At 52.3% G+C, this 16,334-nt stretch overlaps 1 protein-coding gene across 3 annotated transcripts in view; it reads left to right on the forward strand.

The window, feature by feature from the left end:
* The window catches only part of GFRA4 (GDNF family receptor alpha 4), a 124,238-nt gene extending 108,241 nt beyond the window's left edge, over positions 1-15,997 (forward strand). For 2 of the 3 annotated variants that reach the window (XM_075931021.2, XM_075931020.2), the window contains exons 5-8: positions 9,402-9,511; positions 11,363-11,497; positions 14,211-14,368; positions 14,889-15,996. In XM_075931021.2, the coding sequence (XP_075787136.1) occupies positions 9,402-9,511; positions 11,363-11,497; positions 14,211-14,368; positions 14,889-15,032 (547 nt within the window). In that variant the 3' untranslated portion in view covers positions 15,033-15,996. Of the gene's footprint in view, positions 1-9,401; positions 9,512-11,362; positions 11,498-14,210; positions 14,369-14,888 lie in introns of all 3 variants that reach the window. The other variant, XM_075931023.2, reaches the window with a different exon arrangement.
* The last annotated feature ends 337 nt before the right edge of the window (positions 15,998-16,334 follow it).

The following is a 16,334-nucleotide window of genomic DNA, read 5'->3' on the forward strand; positions in this document are numbered from 1 at the left end:
AAGTGCAGAGTCCTGCCCTTGGGACGGAAGAATCCCAAGCATTGTTACAGGCTGGGGACCGACTAGCTACGTAGCAATTTGGCAGAGAAAGACCTGGGGATGACAGTGGATGAGAAGCTGGAGATGAGTCAACAGTGCGCCCTTGTAGCCAAGTTGGCTAATAGCATATTGGGGTGCATTAGAAGGAACATTGCCAGCAGATGTAAGGAAATGATTATTCCCCTTTATTCGGCTCTGGTGAAGCCACATCTGCAGTATTGCAGCCAATTCTCTGCCCTCCACTACAGAAAGGACGTGGACGCATTGGAGAGGGTCCAGCGGAGGGCGACCAAAATGATTAGGGGGCTGGAGCATATGACTTATGAGGAGAGGCTGAGGGAGTTGGGTTTGTTTAGTCTGCAGAAGAGAAGAGTGAGGGGGGATTTGATAGCAGCCTTCAACTTCCTGAAGGGAGGTTCCAAAGAGGATGGAGAGAGGCTGTTCTCAGTGGTGGCAGATGGCAGAACAAGGAGCAATGGTGTCAAGTTGCAGTGGGAGAGGTCCAAGTTAGATATTAGGAAAAACGATTTCCCTAGGCGAGTGGGGAAGCACTGGAATGGGTTCCCTAGGAAGGGGGTGGAATCTCCATCCCTAGAGGTTTTGAAGTCCCGGCTTGACAAAGCCCTGGCTGGGATGATTGAGTTGGGTTGGTCCTGCTTTGGGCAGGGGGCTGGACTCGGTGACTCCTGAGGTCTCTTCCAGCCCTAGGATTTTAGGATTCTAAGGAGCAGAACCTATCCCTGCTGACTGCTAAGCGTATGCCTACCCACTAGGCATCACCGCCTCTGTGTGGGAAAACAGGAAGGCGGAGCACCCCTCCTGGGCTCAACAGGAAGAAAGAATGAGATGCTGAGCCCAGGAGGACAACGGGGGAGGGGCTCATGTAGTACCCATCACTAACAAATGGTGTTGGGGGACTCGGGGACCGTGGCGGACTGCAGGGCCATTCAGCGGCTTGCGTCTCTCTCCAGCCCCTCCTTTAACCCTAGCAGCGTTGGGCACGGGAGAGGGGCACTTGGTCACAGAAAGTGGCTCTTGACTGAGACGTCCTTAGCAGGACCGGACTGTGTCTCTAGGCATCTGCCCAGGGCCACCTCCTAAGAGAAGTCAGAGCCGTGCCCTTTCTTGTCCTCGCAGAAGTTGAGATAATGAATGGGGTAAGTACCTGGCTCAGGCCTCCCCCACCCTGGAGCAGCTCTTTCTGGGGTGGAGCACATTAACCACCCCACAGCAGTAGTGCCAAGCACTTGGCTTTGAAAGAGGAGACGTGAAAAGTAATTTCTCCAATTTAAAACCACAGGGGGAGCAACACATCATTCCTGACAGGGGAATTCGGCTGGGGCAAGCCCCGTTATTCTTGCCAGAAGCGCCATGTGGAATGTAAATCTCTCTGAGTGGCTAGACCCTCCGGCTTAACTTTTATCTGAAATGCAGAAAGCTAGGAGAGCCAGCAACCCGTATTTCAGGCGCTACAGGATTTCACACAGCTAGCTAGTGGATCTGAAATGTAGCAGTATTGTCCCCTGGGATAAGCTATGCTGCTGGGAAAAAGGGAGGTGCAAGGGGGGAGCGAGCAATTTCACATCCTTAAAGCATCGCAAGCTGTTAATTAGCTAGGTCTATGGTCTCCGAACAGTAACAAATGAATCCTCTGGAGCCAACATCCAAGGCAGCAAGGAAATACGAGATCCAGGCAAAGCCTGCAGAAGGTGCAGAAACCAAAACAAGAACCATGGATAAAACCAAGCTCTTTAAAGAAACATTGAGAGTAAAATAATACCAGGTTAACTCTGTTTTAGGTCTCAGCCGTCGTCCCTTGAATTCACAGTGATCTGGGTACAGGGCTAGCCTCCTACACCCACATGCTAGGTGTTTCTTGGTGTGAACACCGTAACAAATACAAACAAAGGAAAACCCAGGAGTGCAGAATAAGACAGAAAAAAATGGTATGGTGCAGCATCCTCTCTTGATAAAGTTTTCTTTCCTGCCTTCAAACCCCATTAGGCATTGGCTTGCCAGGATCTCCTCCAACCACCTCTCCATGCAGGCTAGTATTCTGTTATTTGTGTTGTGCTCTTGTCTGGCAGCGCCAGGGAGGTTTAGGAGACAGCAAAGGAGGTTCAGGTTGGATGTTAGGAAAAACTTCCTGCCTGTCAGGGTGGTTAAACACTGGAATAAATTGCCTAGGGGGGTTGTGGAATCTCCATCCCTAGAGATAGTTAAGAGCAGGTTAGACAGACACCTGTCAGGGATGGTCTAGATGGTTTTTGGTCCTTCCATGAGGGCAGGGGACTGGACTTGATGTCCTCTCGAGGTCCCTTCCAGTGCGAGTGTTCTAGGATTCTATGACTCAGATAACAAAGGCCGCCTCTGTACAATATAAAGGACAGGACTTAAAGTGCTGCATAGTCCTGTCTTTTGTTTCAGCTAGACCAGACTGACACGGCTACATCTCTATGACTATTCTGTACAATATAAATGAGAGGGTGAGATTTAAGTCATCTCTTGTAGTGGCCAGTTCTGGGCTGAGGCACTGAGCTATTTAGATTGTTGGGATGTAAAATCCCGTTTCATCAGTGAACTGGTTAAAGATTATGTTTAACCACTTAAACAGGGTAGGCAGGGGGGTGGGGGTCGGGTTCCCAGACAGGCTGGGCCACCAGTTCACCGTGACCGGTGCTTATCAGTTAACCGTTGCCATCCTTATTAGTTTGCACTGGACAAAATATTAGGAAAAAAAAAAAGTTCCAGATTGTGGTCCATGCAGAATTGTCAAAGCAGAAGGACTTTGTGGTTTTCAGCCAAGCAGGCAGGAAATCTGTGTTCACTTCCCAGTTCCACCACAGCCTGCTTGTGTGATCCCAGGCAAGCCAATGGGAGCTAGGCACTGAAATAAGTTTCAGGGTCCAGGCTTGAGTGTCTGGGCCTCAAGTCCCTCTCTGGACCAAAGGGCTACTAGTACTTCCCTGCCTCTCAGGAATGGTGGGAGAATAATCACAGTCAAGACAGTCCAGGACTCGGATGCCAGAGTGTTGGAGAGCCTGTAGATCTGCAGACTCTCTGTAACTGGCTAGTGAAATTCCTTTATAGAAGAATGCCTGTTTTAAAATCCAGGACTGAGTGACCATACAGGTTAAAGTGTTCCCCTACTGCTTTAAGGCTACATCTACACTGGCAGCTTCTTGCACAAGAACTCTTTTGCGGAAGCGTTCTTGTGCAAAAACTCTTCCACGAGAGCGTGTCTACACTGCCATGTGCTTTTGCACAAGAGCATCCTTGGTAGCATAGATGCTCTCTTCCATAAGAAAGCTCTGATGGCCATTTTAACCATAGGGGCTTCTTGCACAAGAAATTCATGTTGCCTGTCTACACCGGCCTCTTCTGGAAGAGCTCTTGTGCAAGAGGGCATCTTCCTGAGAGGGAGCCTCAGAGTTCTCGCGCAAGAAGCCCTGATTTTCTACAGTACAACGTCAGTTTACTTGCGCAAGAACGCGCGGCCATTGTAGACAGGTGGCATATTTTTGCGCAAAAGTGGCCATTTTCATGCAAAAACGCGCCAGTGTAGACACAGCCTAAGTGTGTTCACATTTCTGCTGTCTGATTTATGTCCATGTAGCCTTCGTCGCAGAGACTGTCCGGTTTGGACAATATCCATGGCAGTGGGCATTGCTGGCACTTGATGGCATAGATCACATTAGAGGATGTGCAGTTGTATGTTGTGGCTTTTGTGTGATTAGTCCTGTGATGGTGGTGCTTATATAGATGTGTGGACAGAGTTGGCAACGCTGTTTGTTGCAAGGGTAGGTTCCTAGGTGAGTGCATTTGAGGTGTGGCGTGTGGCTGCTGAGTATTTTATTCGGGTTAGGGGTTGTCTGTAGGTGAGGACTGGCCTATCTCCCAAGGAGAGTGAGGGATCGTTTTCCAGGATAGGTTGTAGATTGTCAATGATGCGCTGGAGGGATTTAAGCTGGGGCTGTAGCTGATGACCAGTGGTGTTCTGTTATTTTCCTTGTTGGGCCTGTCTGGAATAATCGACTTCTGGGTACTTGTCTGGCTCTGTCAATCTGTTTCTGTCAGGCCTAAATATGCCTTTGCCCCCATCCTCCACACTGTGAAGCCACAGAATCCGTTCCCAAACTTGCATACTAACACCCAACAGGTGCATTTCCCAGACGACCAATGTCCCTTTGACTATTTCGACTCTCCTGTCTTAGGCTGTGTCCAGACTCAGGGTTTTTTTCGAAAAAAGTAGCCTTTTTTCTATAAAACTTCACCTGCGTCTAGACTGCAGCCGCGTTCTTTCAAAATTAAATCGAAAGAACGCGGCTTTTCTTTCGACGGCGGTAAACCTAATTTCACGAGGAAGAACGCCTTTTTTCAAAAGTGCTCTTTCGAAAAAAGGCGTTCTTGAATGCAAATGGGTTTTTCGAAAGAGAGCATCCAGACTGCCTGGGTGCTCTCTTTCGAAAAAGCGGCTTGCTTTTTTGAAAGTTCTGCTTGCAGTCTAGACGCTCTCTTTCGAAAGAGGCTTTTTCGAAAGTATCTTTCGAAAAAGCCTCTTTCAAAAGAGGCTTGCAGTCTAGACATAGCCTTACGGTCAACAAACATTCTGGATCTCTATTCATGAAGACCTGCATATTTCGATGCAAAAGCAGCATGACATGGCTTCGCTGCATTAGGCAGCACCCGTCAGAGAGCTATCAGCCGATACATTGTGGATCTCATGGTGGAGAGAGCTAAAAAATTACCTTGTCCCCTATTCAGATAACCTTTCTTGGCTCTAAGGAGCACATTGGCTGGTCATAATGATACGTTTGTGTCCCCTATTGGAAGTGTCTGACCCAAGAGGGTTCACAATATTTACCTTCTCCCTCTAATACCACCTTGGCTTAACCTTGCTTCTTTGCCAGCACGCGAGTTGTGTACCCTGCAGCACATCACAACGACATAAGCAGGTATCACGCCTCTTAGAACAACACCTGGAGCTGTCCAGACACCCTCCTTTACTAATAACTGAGGACGGGTGATGTGTTCTTTTAAGATGTAACCTGCCCTGGTAGGTTCCAATGAACCGTTGTCTGGACACTATTCACTCTTAATGCCTTACTAAGACCTGTGGCCACTGTTTTTACTGGTAGCAGAGAAAGGGCCCATGTTTCATCAACGTTTGCTCAGCATAACAGGGCAGTGAGCGGCACCCAACCCTGCACTAAGCAGCTACTTTTATTTTTGTCCATTGTTCTAGCATCTTCTCTGGACACTTCCCCCCTTTGAACTTCCTTTCATCCTGCTCGTGTAGCTCCTGCATTAGGAAGCACCATCCTATGTGCAGGTGAATCACCTTTGATATATTAGTTTGGTTCAGGATTTTTCCTATTTCATTGATTGCTGCTTGCACTTCCCTAAACACCTGCCCCGTTATCCAAGTGCCTTGAATATTCTTTAACTCCTTCCCTAAATCCTCCGGGTATGTCTACACTATCACCCTAGTTCGAACTAGGGTGGTTAATGTAGGCAACCGAAGTTGCAAATGAAGCCCGGGATTTAAATATCCCGGGCTTCATTTGTATCTTGCCGGGCGCCACCATTTTTAAATCCCCGCTAGTTCGGACTCCGCGCCCGCGGCTACACGTGGCATGGAGTAGGTAGTTCAGGTTAGGCTTCCTATTCCGAACTACCGGTACACCTCGTTCCACAAGGAGTAACGGTAGTTCAGAATAGGAAGCCTAATCCGAACTACCTACTCCGTGCCACGTGTAGCCGCGGGCACGGAGTCCGAACTAGCAGGGATTTAAAAATGGCTGCGCCCGGCAAGATGCAAATGAAGCCCAGGAAATTCAAATCCCAGGCTTCATTTGCAACTTCGGTTGCCTACATTAACCACCCTAGTTCGAACTAGGGTGGTAGTGTAGACATACCCTCCTTCATTTGGTTATTTAACATACCAGATTAACTGTCCTCTAATTTTCCTCCCACAATACCATGATAACCACGTGATTCCATGCCAATGTTTCCGGCGCCCCAATGCCTTATATTGTTTCTGTATTTCTTATTGCCTTTTTCCTGACTGTCCCTTTTCAGGCCACCAAGGGTACATCTACACTGCAACACTATTTCGGGAAACTGGAGTATCCCAAAATAGCTATCCCACGTCTTCACAGCAAACCTGTTATTTCAGGCTCGCTATTCCAACGTCCCTGTAAACCTCATTCCATGAGGAGTAAGGGATATTTTGGACTAGCGCTTTATTTCAAAATTTGGCGCTGTGTAGACAGCCCCAAATGCCGCAATAAGCTCTTTCTAAATAGCACTGAAATAAGATGCACAATTTGCGTAGCTCAAATTGCGTATCTTATTTCAAGTTACAGTGCTGTGTAGTCATACCCCAAATGTTCTCCAATGTCACCCCATCCATCTAGCATTTTAATTACTTTATCCCCTGCTGTTCTCATAGGCATGATTATTCTGCAGTTTCTTACACGTCAGCAGATCTACTTATGGTTATGCTATTAAACATTCTCAGAACAGACTCTTAAAATCCACAGTGGGCTTCTGTCAGGACTAAATATGCCTTTGCCCCCCAACAACCTGACTGGATGCTGTTCACCCAAGAGTTCTGAAGAAACTCAGATATGAAATTGCAGAACTGCTAACTGTGGTATGTAATCTATCACTTAAATCAGCCTCAGTACCAGATGACTGGAGAATAGCTAATGTAATTGTGATGGACCGGGCCGTGTCTGGGCCCAGCTGAGGGCGTCCGCTCAGAGCGAATTGCTCAACTTTGGGGCTCCTTACAGTCCCCAGACTGGTGACCTCTCCAAACAGGCCACAAACCAGTCCCACAGAGCGCTTCAGCAGCCTGCCTGAAGCCTCACGAGCAAAACCCCTCCGACACCCCAGCAATATCCGTGCCCCAAATGTCCCCGGGCCTCATATACAGGTGGGGGGGGGGAGGTCTTAGAACCCGATCCCACCTACCCCGAACACATTCTGTCTGGTTCCAAGAAACCAGCCACATATCCCTGGTCAATTTACCCTCTGGACCTTACCCACAAATCACGCTGAGCCAATCCTTTAGAATCTATCCTCTAAAGGTTTATTACCACAAGAAAGAAAAGCAGGAGAGTAAGGTTGCTAAAGAATCATACATTACATGCATCGAATCTCCCAGTTCTCGACGCAGGCTCTAGCAGAGATGTTACAGCTGCTGGCTTAAGAGTCCCTGTTGCACATCCTAGGATCAGGATGGGTCCACAGTTCTTTCCGGCTCTTCGATCCCTGCGATGCTGCCTCTGGGATGAAGTGCTAAGCTGAAGACCAAGATGGAGTCCACCACATGGCCTATTTATCCCTCCTTCCTGGTTTCTTCTTGGCTACAGCAGGTCACCTGGCCCATGGCCTATTCCTGTGTTCCCTGCTGGTAGCCCTTAGGTATGAGACACCACTCGTTCTTTAGGAGTGTCCTTGGCCCATTGAGTGCCATTGTCCCACAGGGCCTCGCTGATTAGCATGTCCATAGGCCGGGCTCTGCCCAATGCTCAACCACATGCAGGGAAATAGTCAATATCCACACAGATTACAGATTCCTAACTACACACGCAGACATTATACAATCACATGACTAGCATACATAGGATTAGCAGACAATGAGCTTCTATTCAACACCCCACATAGCCCCTTTTATGCCATTTTTGGGGCCAACACCCTCACCTATGGGTGCAGCAGTGATCTGGCTGCTTCCCTCAAATTCAGTAACGTGACAGTAATGCCCTTTTTTTTTTTTTTTTTTTAAGGCTCCAGAGATGGCCCTGGCAATGACAGGCCAGTAAGTCTAACATCATAACATCAGTACCTGGAAAATTGGCTGAGATGTTAGTGCAGAATTATTAGATACATAGGTGAACACAGTATGCGGGGCGGAGAGTCAACATGGCTTTTGTAAAGGGAAATCATGCCTCACCAATCCATTAGCATTCTTTGAAAGGGTCAACAAGCATGTGGACCAGAGTGACTCAGTTGATATATTGTGCTTGAATCTTCAGAAAGTTTTTGGTAAGGTTCCTCACCAAAGGCTCTTAAGAAGAATAAGAGGGATAAGAGGAAAGGTCCCCTCGTGGGTCATTAACTGATTCAAAGATAGGAAACAAATGGTAGGAATAAATGGTCAGTTTTCAAAGTAAAATGTAGGGAGGGGGGCAAGTAACTGTACCAGGACCAGTGATGTTCAATGTATTAACAAATGATCTGGGAAAAAATGGGTAAACAGTGAGATGAGGATGTTTACAGATGATATAAAACAGGGCTACTCAACTTTGGGGGCCACAATGATACTCACAGCACGTGCCAAGGGCTGCAACTTAAGTGCGGTTGCATGTATATGAAAATATATATGCAAATATATGCCAATAGCTTCTTTCACACGATGCCTCAGTGCTCCCAGCACCACCTCGCTGGGGGCTTGAAAAGCTGACACCCCGTACCCGTCTGTTCCAGCCAGCCCGTCTGCTTGTGTCTGTCAATGCTCACCCCGCCTGGGAGACGCCTCGCCGTTGTGGAGGCCACGTTCAAAGTATCCCACCCGCGGGCCGCGTGTTGAGCCCCACGTAAACCCAAACCGCACCGCAGGCCACATGTTGAGTAGCCCAGATATAAAAAGATATATTAGAACTGGAAAAAGAATGGAGAATGAAAACACAAATGCCTAGGGGCATGGAACGGCTGCCATATGGAGGGAGATTTAAAACCGGGGACTGTTCATCTTAGGAAAGAGATGATTCGGGGAGAATATGATAGAGGTCAGTGCAATCATAAATGGTGTAGAGAAAGTGGATAGGAAGTGTTCTTTACTCCTTTGCATAACCCAAGAACCACAAAATTAATAAGCAGCCAGTTTAAAACAGAAAAAAAGGAAGTACTTCTTCACACAATGCACAGTCCACCTGTGGAACTCCTTGCCAGGGGATGTTGTGAAGGCCAAAATGTATAACTGTGCTCAAAAAAGGTTTAGATACATTGATGGAGTTCAGGTCCATCAATGGCTATTAACCAGGATGGTCAGGGATGGGTGTCTCTAAGCCTCTGACTGCCAGAAGCTGGGACTGGATGATGGTCCGCTCGGTAATTGTTCCGTTCATTCCCTCTGGGGCATCTGGCAGTGGCTGCTGTCGGCAGATAGGACACTGGGCTAGATGGACCTTTGGTTTGGCCCAGTGTGGCTGTTCTCATGTTCTTAGTTACTCATTGTAGATAGTTTAGGATGTAAGTCAGCGAGCATGTCAGCCAGTGGCCCTAGTTATATGCAAGTGCAGCAAGTTATGTAGCGGTGACCTCTCTCTCTGTGTGTTCTCTGTCCCGCGCAGGTCCCGGTACGTGGAGTTTCAGTTTAACTGCCAGCCTTCCCCGCAGTCTGCGACTGGCTGCAGGAGGGAGAACTACGCGGCCTGTCTCTTGGCGTACACGGGAATCATAGGTATGAGGCTATGCCTGCCGGTATTGTGCGTCCTCTTCTCTCTCGCCTCCATGCTGGACCACTGCTCTCCGTGGAGTTTTCGAGAGCATGCTCCATCTCTCTTCCTCTTGCATCCTCTCTGATAACCGAGGGTGCATCGACACGGCCGCACATCCCTGGAAATAGGCTGCGCAATTTGAGCTACGGAAATCGCATTGTGTATTTCAAAATAGCTTATTTCGAAATTTGGTGCTATCTTTGAAATAAATCAGTATTCCGGCATCTTCCTTCATCCTCATGCCACGCGGTTTCCAGGAAGCCAGAATAAGAAGCCCATTAAGGCGCACAAAATGCTGTTTCGGGATAACGGACGCTATCCCGAAATAGCGCCGCGGTGTAGACATCCCCTGAGAGTCTGCAATCAGAGCTCCTCCGAGAGTCCTGGAGCGGAGGAGGAGGCTGGATGAGCCAGATTAGAAACCCGCTTGGTCTCCCGTCACCACGCTGGCTCTGCAAGGCCGATGGGTAATGAATCACTTTGGTGGCTCAGCTGAAAAAAGCAAATCTGACTCAAAGGGATCCAGGAAACAGATCCCAGGCCTGCTCTTAATTGACGAAAAGGTGTCGGTCCTTTTTCCTCGCTATGTGAGAGTCCCCTGCCCACGTTCCGTCCTGCGTACTTGGCGTTACTGTATTGGAAGATTGTGTTGTATGCTCCCAAAGAACCAGAGTGTGGCATTTCTAGCATTTCTCCATTAAAGGCTGTCCCCACGCCTCCTCGTTTGCAGACCCTGAGCGTCCATGGATTAGCAGCCCCAGGCCACCAGGCAGACCCCATCTGCCGATCAGCTCACGCCCACCGCTGGTGGAGCCAGGTGTAAACAACCTCCCCCCACACACCAATGGCTGCTGAGGGCTGCAGCGTGGGCCTGAGGCAGGCACTCCGCATGTGGGTCAGTCTGGAAAAGCCAAGCGATTGCTGATGGGGCCCGGGAAGTGAGTGAGGGAGCTGGGAGGGGAAGGCTGGTTTGGGCAGATCGGGCACTGTTAGAGATTATGGAGCCAATCAGTCTTCATCCTCCCGTACCCAACCCTTGGGGCCTTCTTGAGTGGTGGTGGGCGACCTGATGCCCGAGGGCCACAGGCAGCCTGTCGGGGTTCCAGGTGCGGCCCACGGGACGTTGTGTGGACCGTTGCCCACACACAGGGGCTGCCACGTTCTGCTGGTTTCCATCCACGTCAGTATTTTCCGACGGGTATTACAAACGTGACACTCACGTAAAACGAGGACACATGACGTGAAGACGGCGCTCCCTCTGGTCCAATCAAGGAAGGCGCTGCTACGGTTCCATCCCCACCCCCTGCCAATTCTAGGGACGCGGCACAGTTCGCAACACGACCCTGTCCCAGGGGATCATCTTGTGGCTACTGAGAGGAAGAAGGGCCACTCATGTGCCCTCTCACTAGCCTCGGTTGCCCATCGCTGTTCTGGAGCCGTGCTCTGTCCTTGACCGTGAGCCGGGCCTCTTTGTGTGAGCAATACTTTGTGGGCCTCTAGGGTCGCTTAGCACCTGTGGGCTACACGACCAGCAGACTGAAGACGCAGGACATGTAGCCAACAGGGTGAAACGTCGCTAGCTGAGTGCTGGGCCCTGGCTTGGTGTGCTGGGTCTGTGAACCGGGCTGAACTGGCCTGGAAACATGGCCAGGAAGGAAACAGGGCTCCCCACGGGGAAAGGGTCCTGGCAGATCCAAGGGCAGCAGCGTGGAAGCCACTGGAATATAGCTGGGTGGATGGAGGTTTGTTGGATGTGGTTTTGGTTCTCAGCGGGTTCCTCCTGTGACAGTGACCCGCCCTGTCCCTCTTGGCAGGCAGCCCCATCACGCCTAACTACATCGACAACTCGACCTCCAGCATAGCTCCTTGGTGCACCTGCAACACCAGCGGCAACCGGCAGGAGGAGTGCGAGAGCTTCCTGCGCCTCTTCACCGACAACCCCTGTCTCCGTAAGTAGCAGGCGGCTGCCAGGGCAAGTCCACTGCAGAGCCGGGGCGGGGAGGGGGTGCTCCCGGGCTCCTCTCGTCATGAGGCCGGAGAGGGTATGTGAGAGGAGATTTGGCCACCCCCATCGCAGACCCAGCTGTGCACCTGCCGGGTGGGACGTGGGGCAGCCTGTGCCTGCCCAGACCCAGATGTGCCCCCTGCAGGCTCAGAGTGCTGCACATGACAAGGCCAACCTTCGCCCCGGTGACCATAAGAACGGCCACTCTGGGTCAGACCAACGGTCCATCCAGCCCAGTGTCCCGTCTGCCCACAGTGGCCAATACCAGGTGCCCCAGAGGGAGGGAACACATCAGGTAATCCTCACGTGATCCCTCCCCTGTCACCCATTTCCAGACAAACAGAGGTTAGGGACACCATTCCTACCCATCCTGGCTAATAGCCATTGACGGACCTAACCTCCATGAATCTGTCTAGCTCTTTCTTGAACCCTGTTCAAGTCCTAGACTTCACCATATCCTCTGGCAAGGAGTTCCACAGGTTGGCTGTGAGCTGAGTGAAGAAAAACTTCCTTTTGTTTGTTTTAAACCTACTGCCTATTCGTTTCATTTGGTGACCCCTAGTTCTTCTATTGTGGGAATAAGTAAATAACTTTTCCTTATTCACTTTTTCCACGTCAGTCATGATTTTATAGACCGCTATTCTATCCCCCCTTAGTTTTCTCTTTTTAAGCTGAAAAGTCCCAGTCTTTTTAATCTCTCCATCTGTGCTGCCCAGACAAATTAAAGCTGCCCCATGGGTCGGATGAGCCCCCAGTGTCGTGTCACCTCTGGCACACCCATGCTGGACAAGCCGGAATTTGGCCCTATTAGTATTCCAGGAGCACTGTGAGGTCCCAGCTTTGCATGCTAGTGAGAGACAGCCACGGCCCTACATAGACAAAGCCGTCAAATGGCGGGCAGGGAACCAGGCACTGAGAGCTGAAGGGCCGCCCCCAGGCCGCCCAGAGAGCCATTGTCAACTCTCCTGACTCCCCATCTGGTGTTCAAGCCACTGGGCCATACTAGGTTACAAGTATCCGTCATCCCCAGCCAACGTGCCGCCAGCTGCACGGCAGTATGAAACGGAGGTCCCAGCCCGGGAAAGACCAAGGAGAAGGAGAAATCCGGGACTAGGCAGCCTGAGTTAGATAGGCTGTCTGGAAACGTCTGGAGAGCCCTGGAAAAGAGGACCAGCGCTCAGGAGGTCAGAAAATCCACCTGCGTCCTGAGGCGACTGCCGTGCTTGAGAAAACTCGATGAGGCGGGACCTTTGTGCCAAGAGACTCTGGCCGGAGAGGGCTGCGTGTTCCTCCGCTCTCAGCCAGGCTCCCCCTTCGACCTGAGCCTGCAGCGGAACCACAGCTCGGGCCCGCCCGGCCTGGTGCCAGCGCCGATAACAAACGCACCGCCCCGGCCTGCAGAAGGGCATCTCTTCAGGGCCCGCAAGGCGGCATCGTCTGGCCCGCGCAGCAGCAAAGCGCCGTCGGGAGGGGTGCAGAGGCCGTTTCCTCTGGCAGCACAAGGAGGGCAGGGTGCAGGGTGCTGCACGTTTGAGAGGGAATCCCGTGCGGTGGGCAAGCGCCTGCAGCTGGCTGCCAAGCTGAGCGGGGCCCCACGTCTGACCCGCCAAGACGCTGTGAGGCCCAGCGGCTCATGTTGTCCACGGGGGATGATCGGGGCTGCTCCAAATGCATGATCCCCTGGGGCGGTTGTACATCCTCTACTGAGGCTGACTGGCTTGCGGCCCAGCCGGGCCAGCCTCCGTCTCTGCCCTGGCAGGACGTCTGGATTGTATGCCCCGTCCGATAGCGCTCTTGGGTGAGCACACTAGGGCCCGATTCCCCTCTGCTCTGCCCCCTTGTGAGCCCACGTAGGCCCCGCCCCCAAAGCCATTTAGGACCTCACACCGGGCTGAACCCAACGGGAGTCAGGAGCCTCTGAGCATCAGGACGCTGTGTGCCCTCGGTTTCCGGGAGTGGGAGCGGTGGGTGGGGAATTTCCCGAATACCCTGCCATTGGCGACACCTCCCAGAGATAAGCCAAGGGTGCTCCCTCCAACCCACGGCTCTGAGGGATGGACCACCCCAGCTCTTGGCTCCGTGGGGCACTGGAAAAGGCTTCCAACCGTCCGCAGTCCCGCAGAGTCAGGGGGACGATGCTTAGCATTTCTAAGGGGCAGGACAAACCTGACTCGATTCGGCCATTCAGCCCCCCCTTCCACCGGACGCCCTCTGAGGCTCAGAGTGGGGAGAAGGCGGGCCTGGGGCCGCAGAGGGGCTGGGATTAGGACAGAGGGGTCCCTGGCTCCCTGGCCTGTGCTCTGGTGTCTCCTGGCCTGTGGAAGGCGGAACGGCTGGTCCCGGGTGGGGTGCGAGCAGCAGGGATGGCACCTGGGTCTCTGGATTTCAGCGTGTGACTCGTTATTGCCGGAGCTAAAAGATCCTCCCGTGGTCCTTGCAGCAACTTCTCCCTTCTGAGGCTGGAAGCTCCCTGCCAGGCCTCCTGCCCCTGCTGCTCGGCAGACAGGGTGGTGCTGTGCAGGGAGGCAGGGAGAGGCGATGGCTGGTCCAAGCCAGGCCTGGCTCAGGGAGGGAGACGCTGGTTTTGGGAGGGGGAGGGATGTTAATACTTCCCTGGAGAGTTTGGCTCTGATCGCTCTTCCCCCCCTCGTGCCCAGAAAACGCCATCCTGGCCTTCAGCAACGGGACCCACCTGAACGCAGCCCTGGCCCCGTCCGTGCCCCCGACGACGCAGATGTATAAGCAGGAGCGAAATGCCAACAGAGCTGCCGCCACCCTCAGAGGGAACATCTTTGAGCAGCTCCAGCCCACCAAGGTAGGGGAGGAGCGAGGAGCTCCCAGGGCCCCTGCCCCAAATCTCACCACAAATTCACACCCCTCCTTGGCTCCCTGGACCTCAGCTCCCTCCGCCTGCAGCCCTCTGTGTGCCGCGCTGGCCATTCGTCTGGTGCAGCCATCACCCAAAGGCCAAACCTCGCCCTTCCCCTTCAGGCGCCTCCCAAGGCCTGTCCTTTATAAGCTCTTTTAATAAACCCCATTCTAGCCATCAGGCCACGCTGTCCTCACTCCCGACTGGCCCTCCGCGAGTCACCGTCTCCGACTCTCCTCCTCTTGTTCTGGCACCGTCACCGGTAGGTGCCGGCGCCTCTGTGCTCTCACCAGAGTGTGACTGTCGACGTCCACCGAGTTGGCTTGAGGCCCGACCACATCCCCGCCACACAGAGCTTCACCCGCAAGGCAGCTCCACGCGCTGCTGCGCGCTCGCCTCCTGCCTTTGCCAGGGGTGGGCGGACGAATGTGGGGTTCACCCTCCACGTTGTCTCCGTTCTCTGCAGGAAACCGGAAACGAGCTGCTCCTGAGGGGCTCCACCCAACTGGCATCCGAAACCTCCGGCTTGGCGTCGGCATCCCGCGCTGCGGGGGGGCTGCTGACGTGGGTCTCCGTGGCTCTCGCCGCGCCCCTCCTGCTTGCGATGTGAAAGGGAGCAGGCACGCTGCCAGCAGGGACTCCATGCGTGTCTGTTTCTTCTTCTTCTTCTTCTTCTTCTTTTTTTAAGGCAACTGTGGGGGGAAGGGGCAGGACGCAGGCAGAAATTCCCCCCTCGCTCCTCCAGCCAACGGCTTTTGTTTTGTAAAAACGACGGCGTCTCAGCAGCTCGCGCCTGGTCCCCTGTCCGGCTCCTTGGCTCGGTTCTCCGGAGGCCTGTCACGTGTCAGGTGGGCGCAAGCACAAGAAATGCGATTCCAAGGCACTGAGCCCTCCTGAGGCAGCCAGGCAGGAACAGACTCCAGGTGCACGGACTGCTGGGAAGGTTTTGTGAAACTCTGGCCTACGGGAATTGGGGGTGGAGTGGGTCTCACAACAGGCCATGCAACTTTCTACCCCGCGACCCGAAGTGCGGCAGGACCAACAGAGCTCCCAGCGCTCAGACCATCAAGGAAGACGGAGGCGTCTGAGGGGCAGAGCAGAGCCAGGGCGTGCGATCCTGGAATTATCTAGTTTTTTGACATGTCTGACAACATTCTGTGGAGCTGGCGTTACCTCTTGGCCATGTCTTGACTGACCCGTGCGCCCTCTTGTAGAAAACCGTGTTCATGTGTTAATGGTCTTCAGGAAGAAACACGTGTCGCCTTCTGATTTTTTTTGTTTTTGTTGGCTTTGGCAGTTCATGTTGGCATCCCCTTCTGAGCACCGAATGTTCTTATCGGGTCCTGTCCAGTGTAGGGGGTAGTTTTTGTGAGGTGAGAGTAGGATATTCTGTCCCACGCCACGCTAGTCTTTTTATAATCTCTGGCTACATGTAAGCCTCCAGGCAAGAACTGATGTTCATGTAACTTAACGCATGCTCACATGGGACAGGCAAGCCGTCTGGAGTTAAAAATTGTGTCTACACTATGAGAGTATGTCTACACTACCCCGCTAGTTTGAACTAGCGGGGTAATGTAGGCATACCGCAATTGCAAATGAAGCCCGGGATTTGAATTTCCCGGGCTTCATTTGCATAAGCGGGGAGCCGCCATTTTTAAATCCCGGCTGGTTCGAACCCCGTGCCGCGCGGCTACACGCGGCACGAACTAGGTAGTTCGAACTAGGCTTCCTAGTTCGAACTACAGTTACTCCTCATTCCATGAGGAGTAATGATAGTTCGAACTAGGAAACCTAGTTCGAACTACCTAGTTCGAGCCGCGTGTAGCCGCACGGCACGGGGTTCGCACCAGCCGGGATTTAAAAATGGCGGCGCCCGGCTTATGCAAATGAAGCCCGGGAAATTCAAATCCCG

The sequence above is a fragment of the Pelodiscus sinensis genome, chromosome 4 (genome assembly GCF_052426305.1).
Source record: "Pelodiscus sinensis isolate ZL-2025 chromosome 4, ASM5242630v1, whole genome shotgun sequence".
NCBI lineage: Eukaryota > Metazoa > Chordata > Testudines > Trionychidae > Pelodiscus > Pelodiscus sinensis.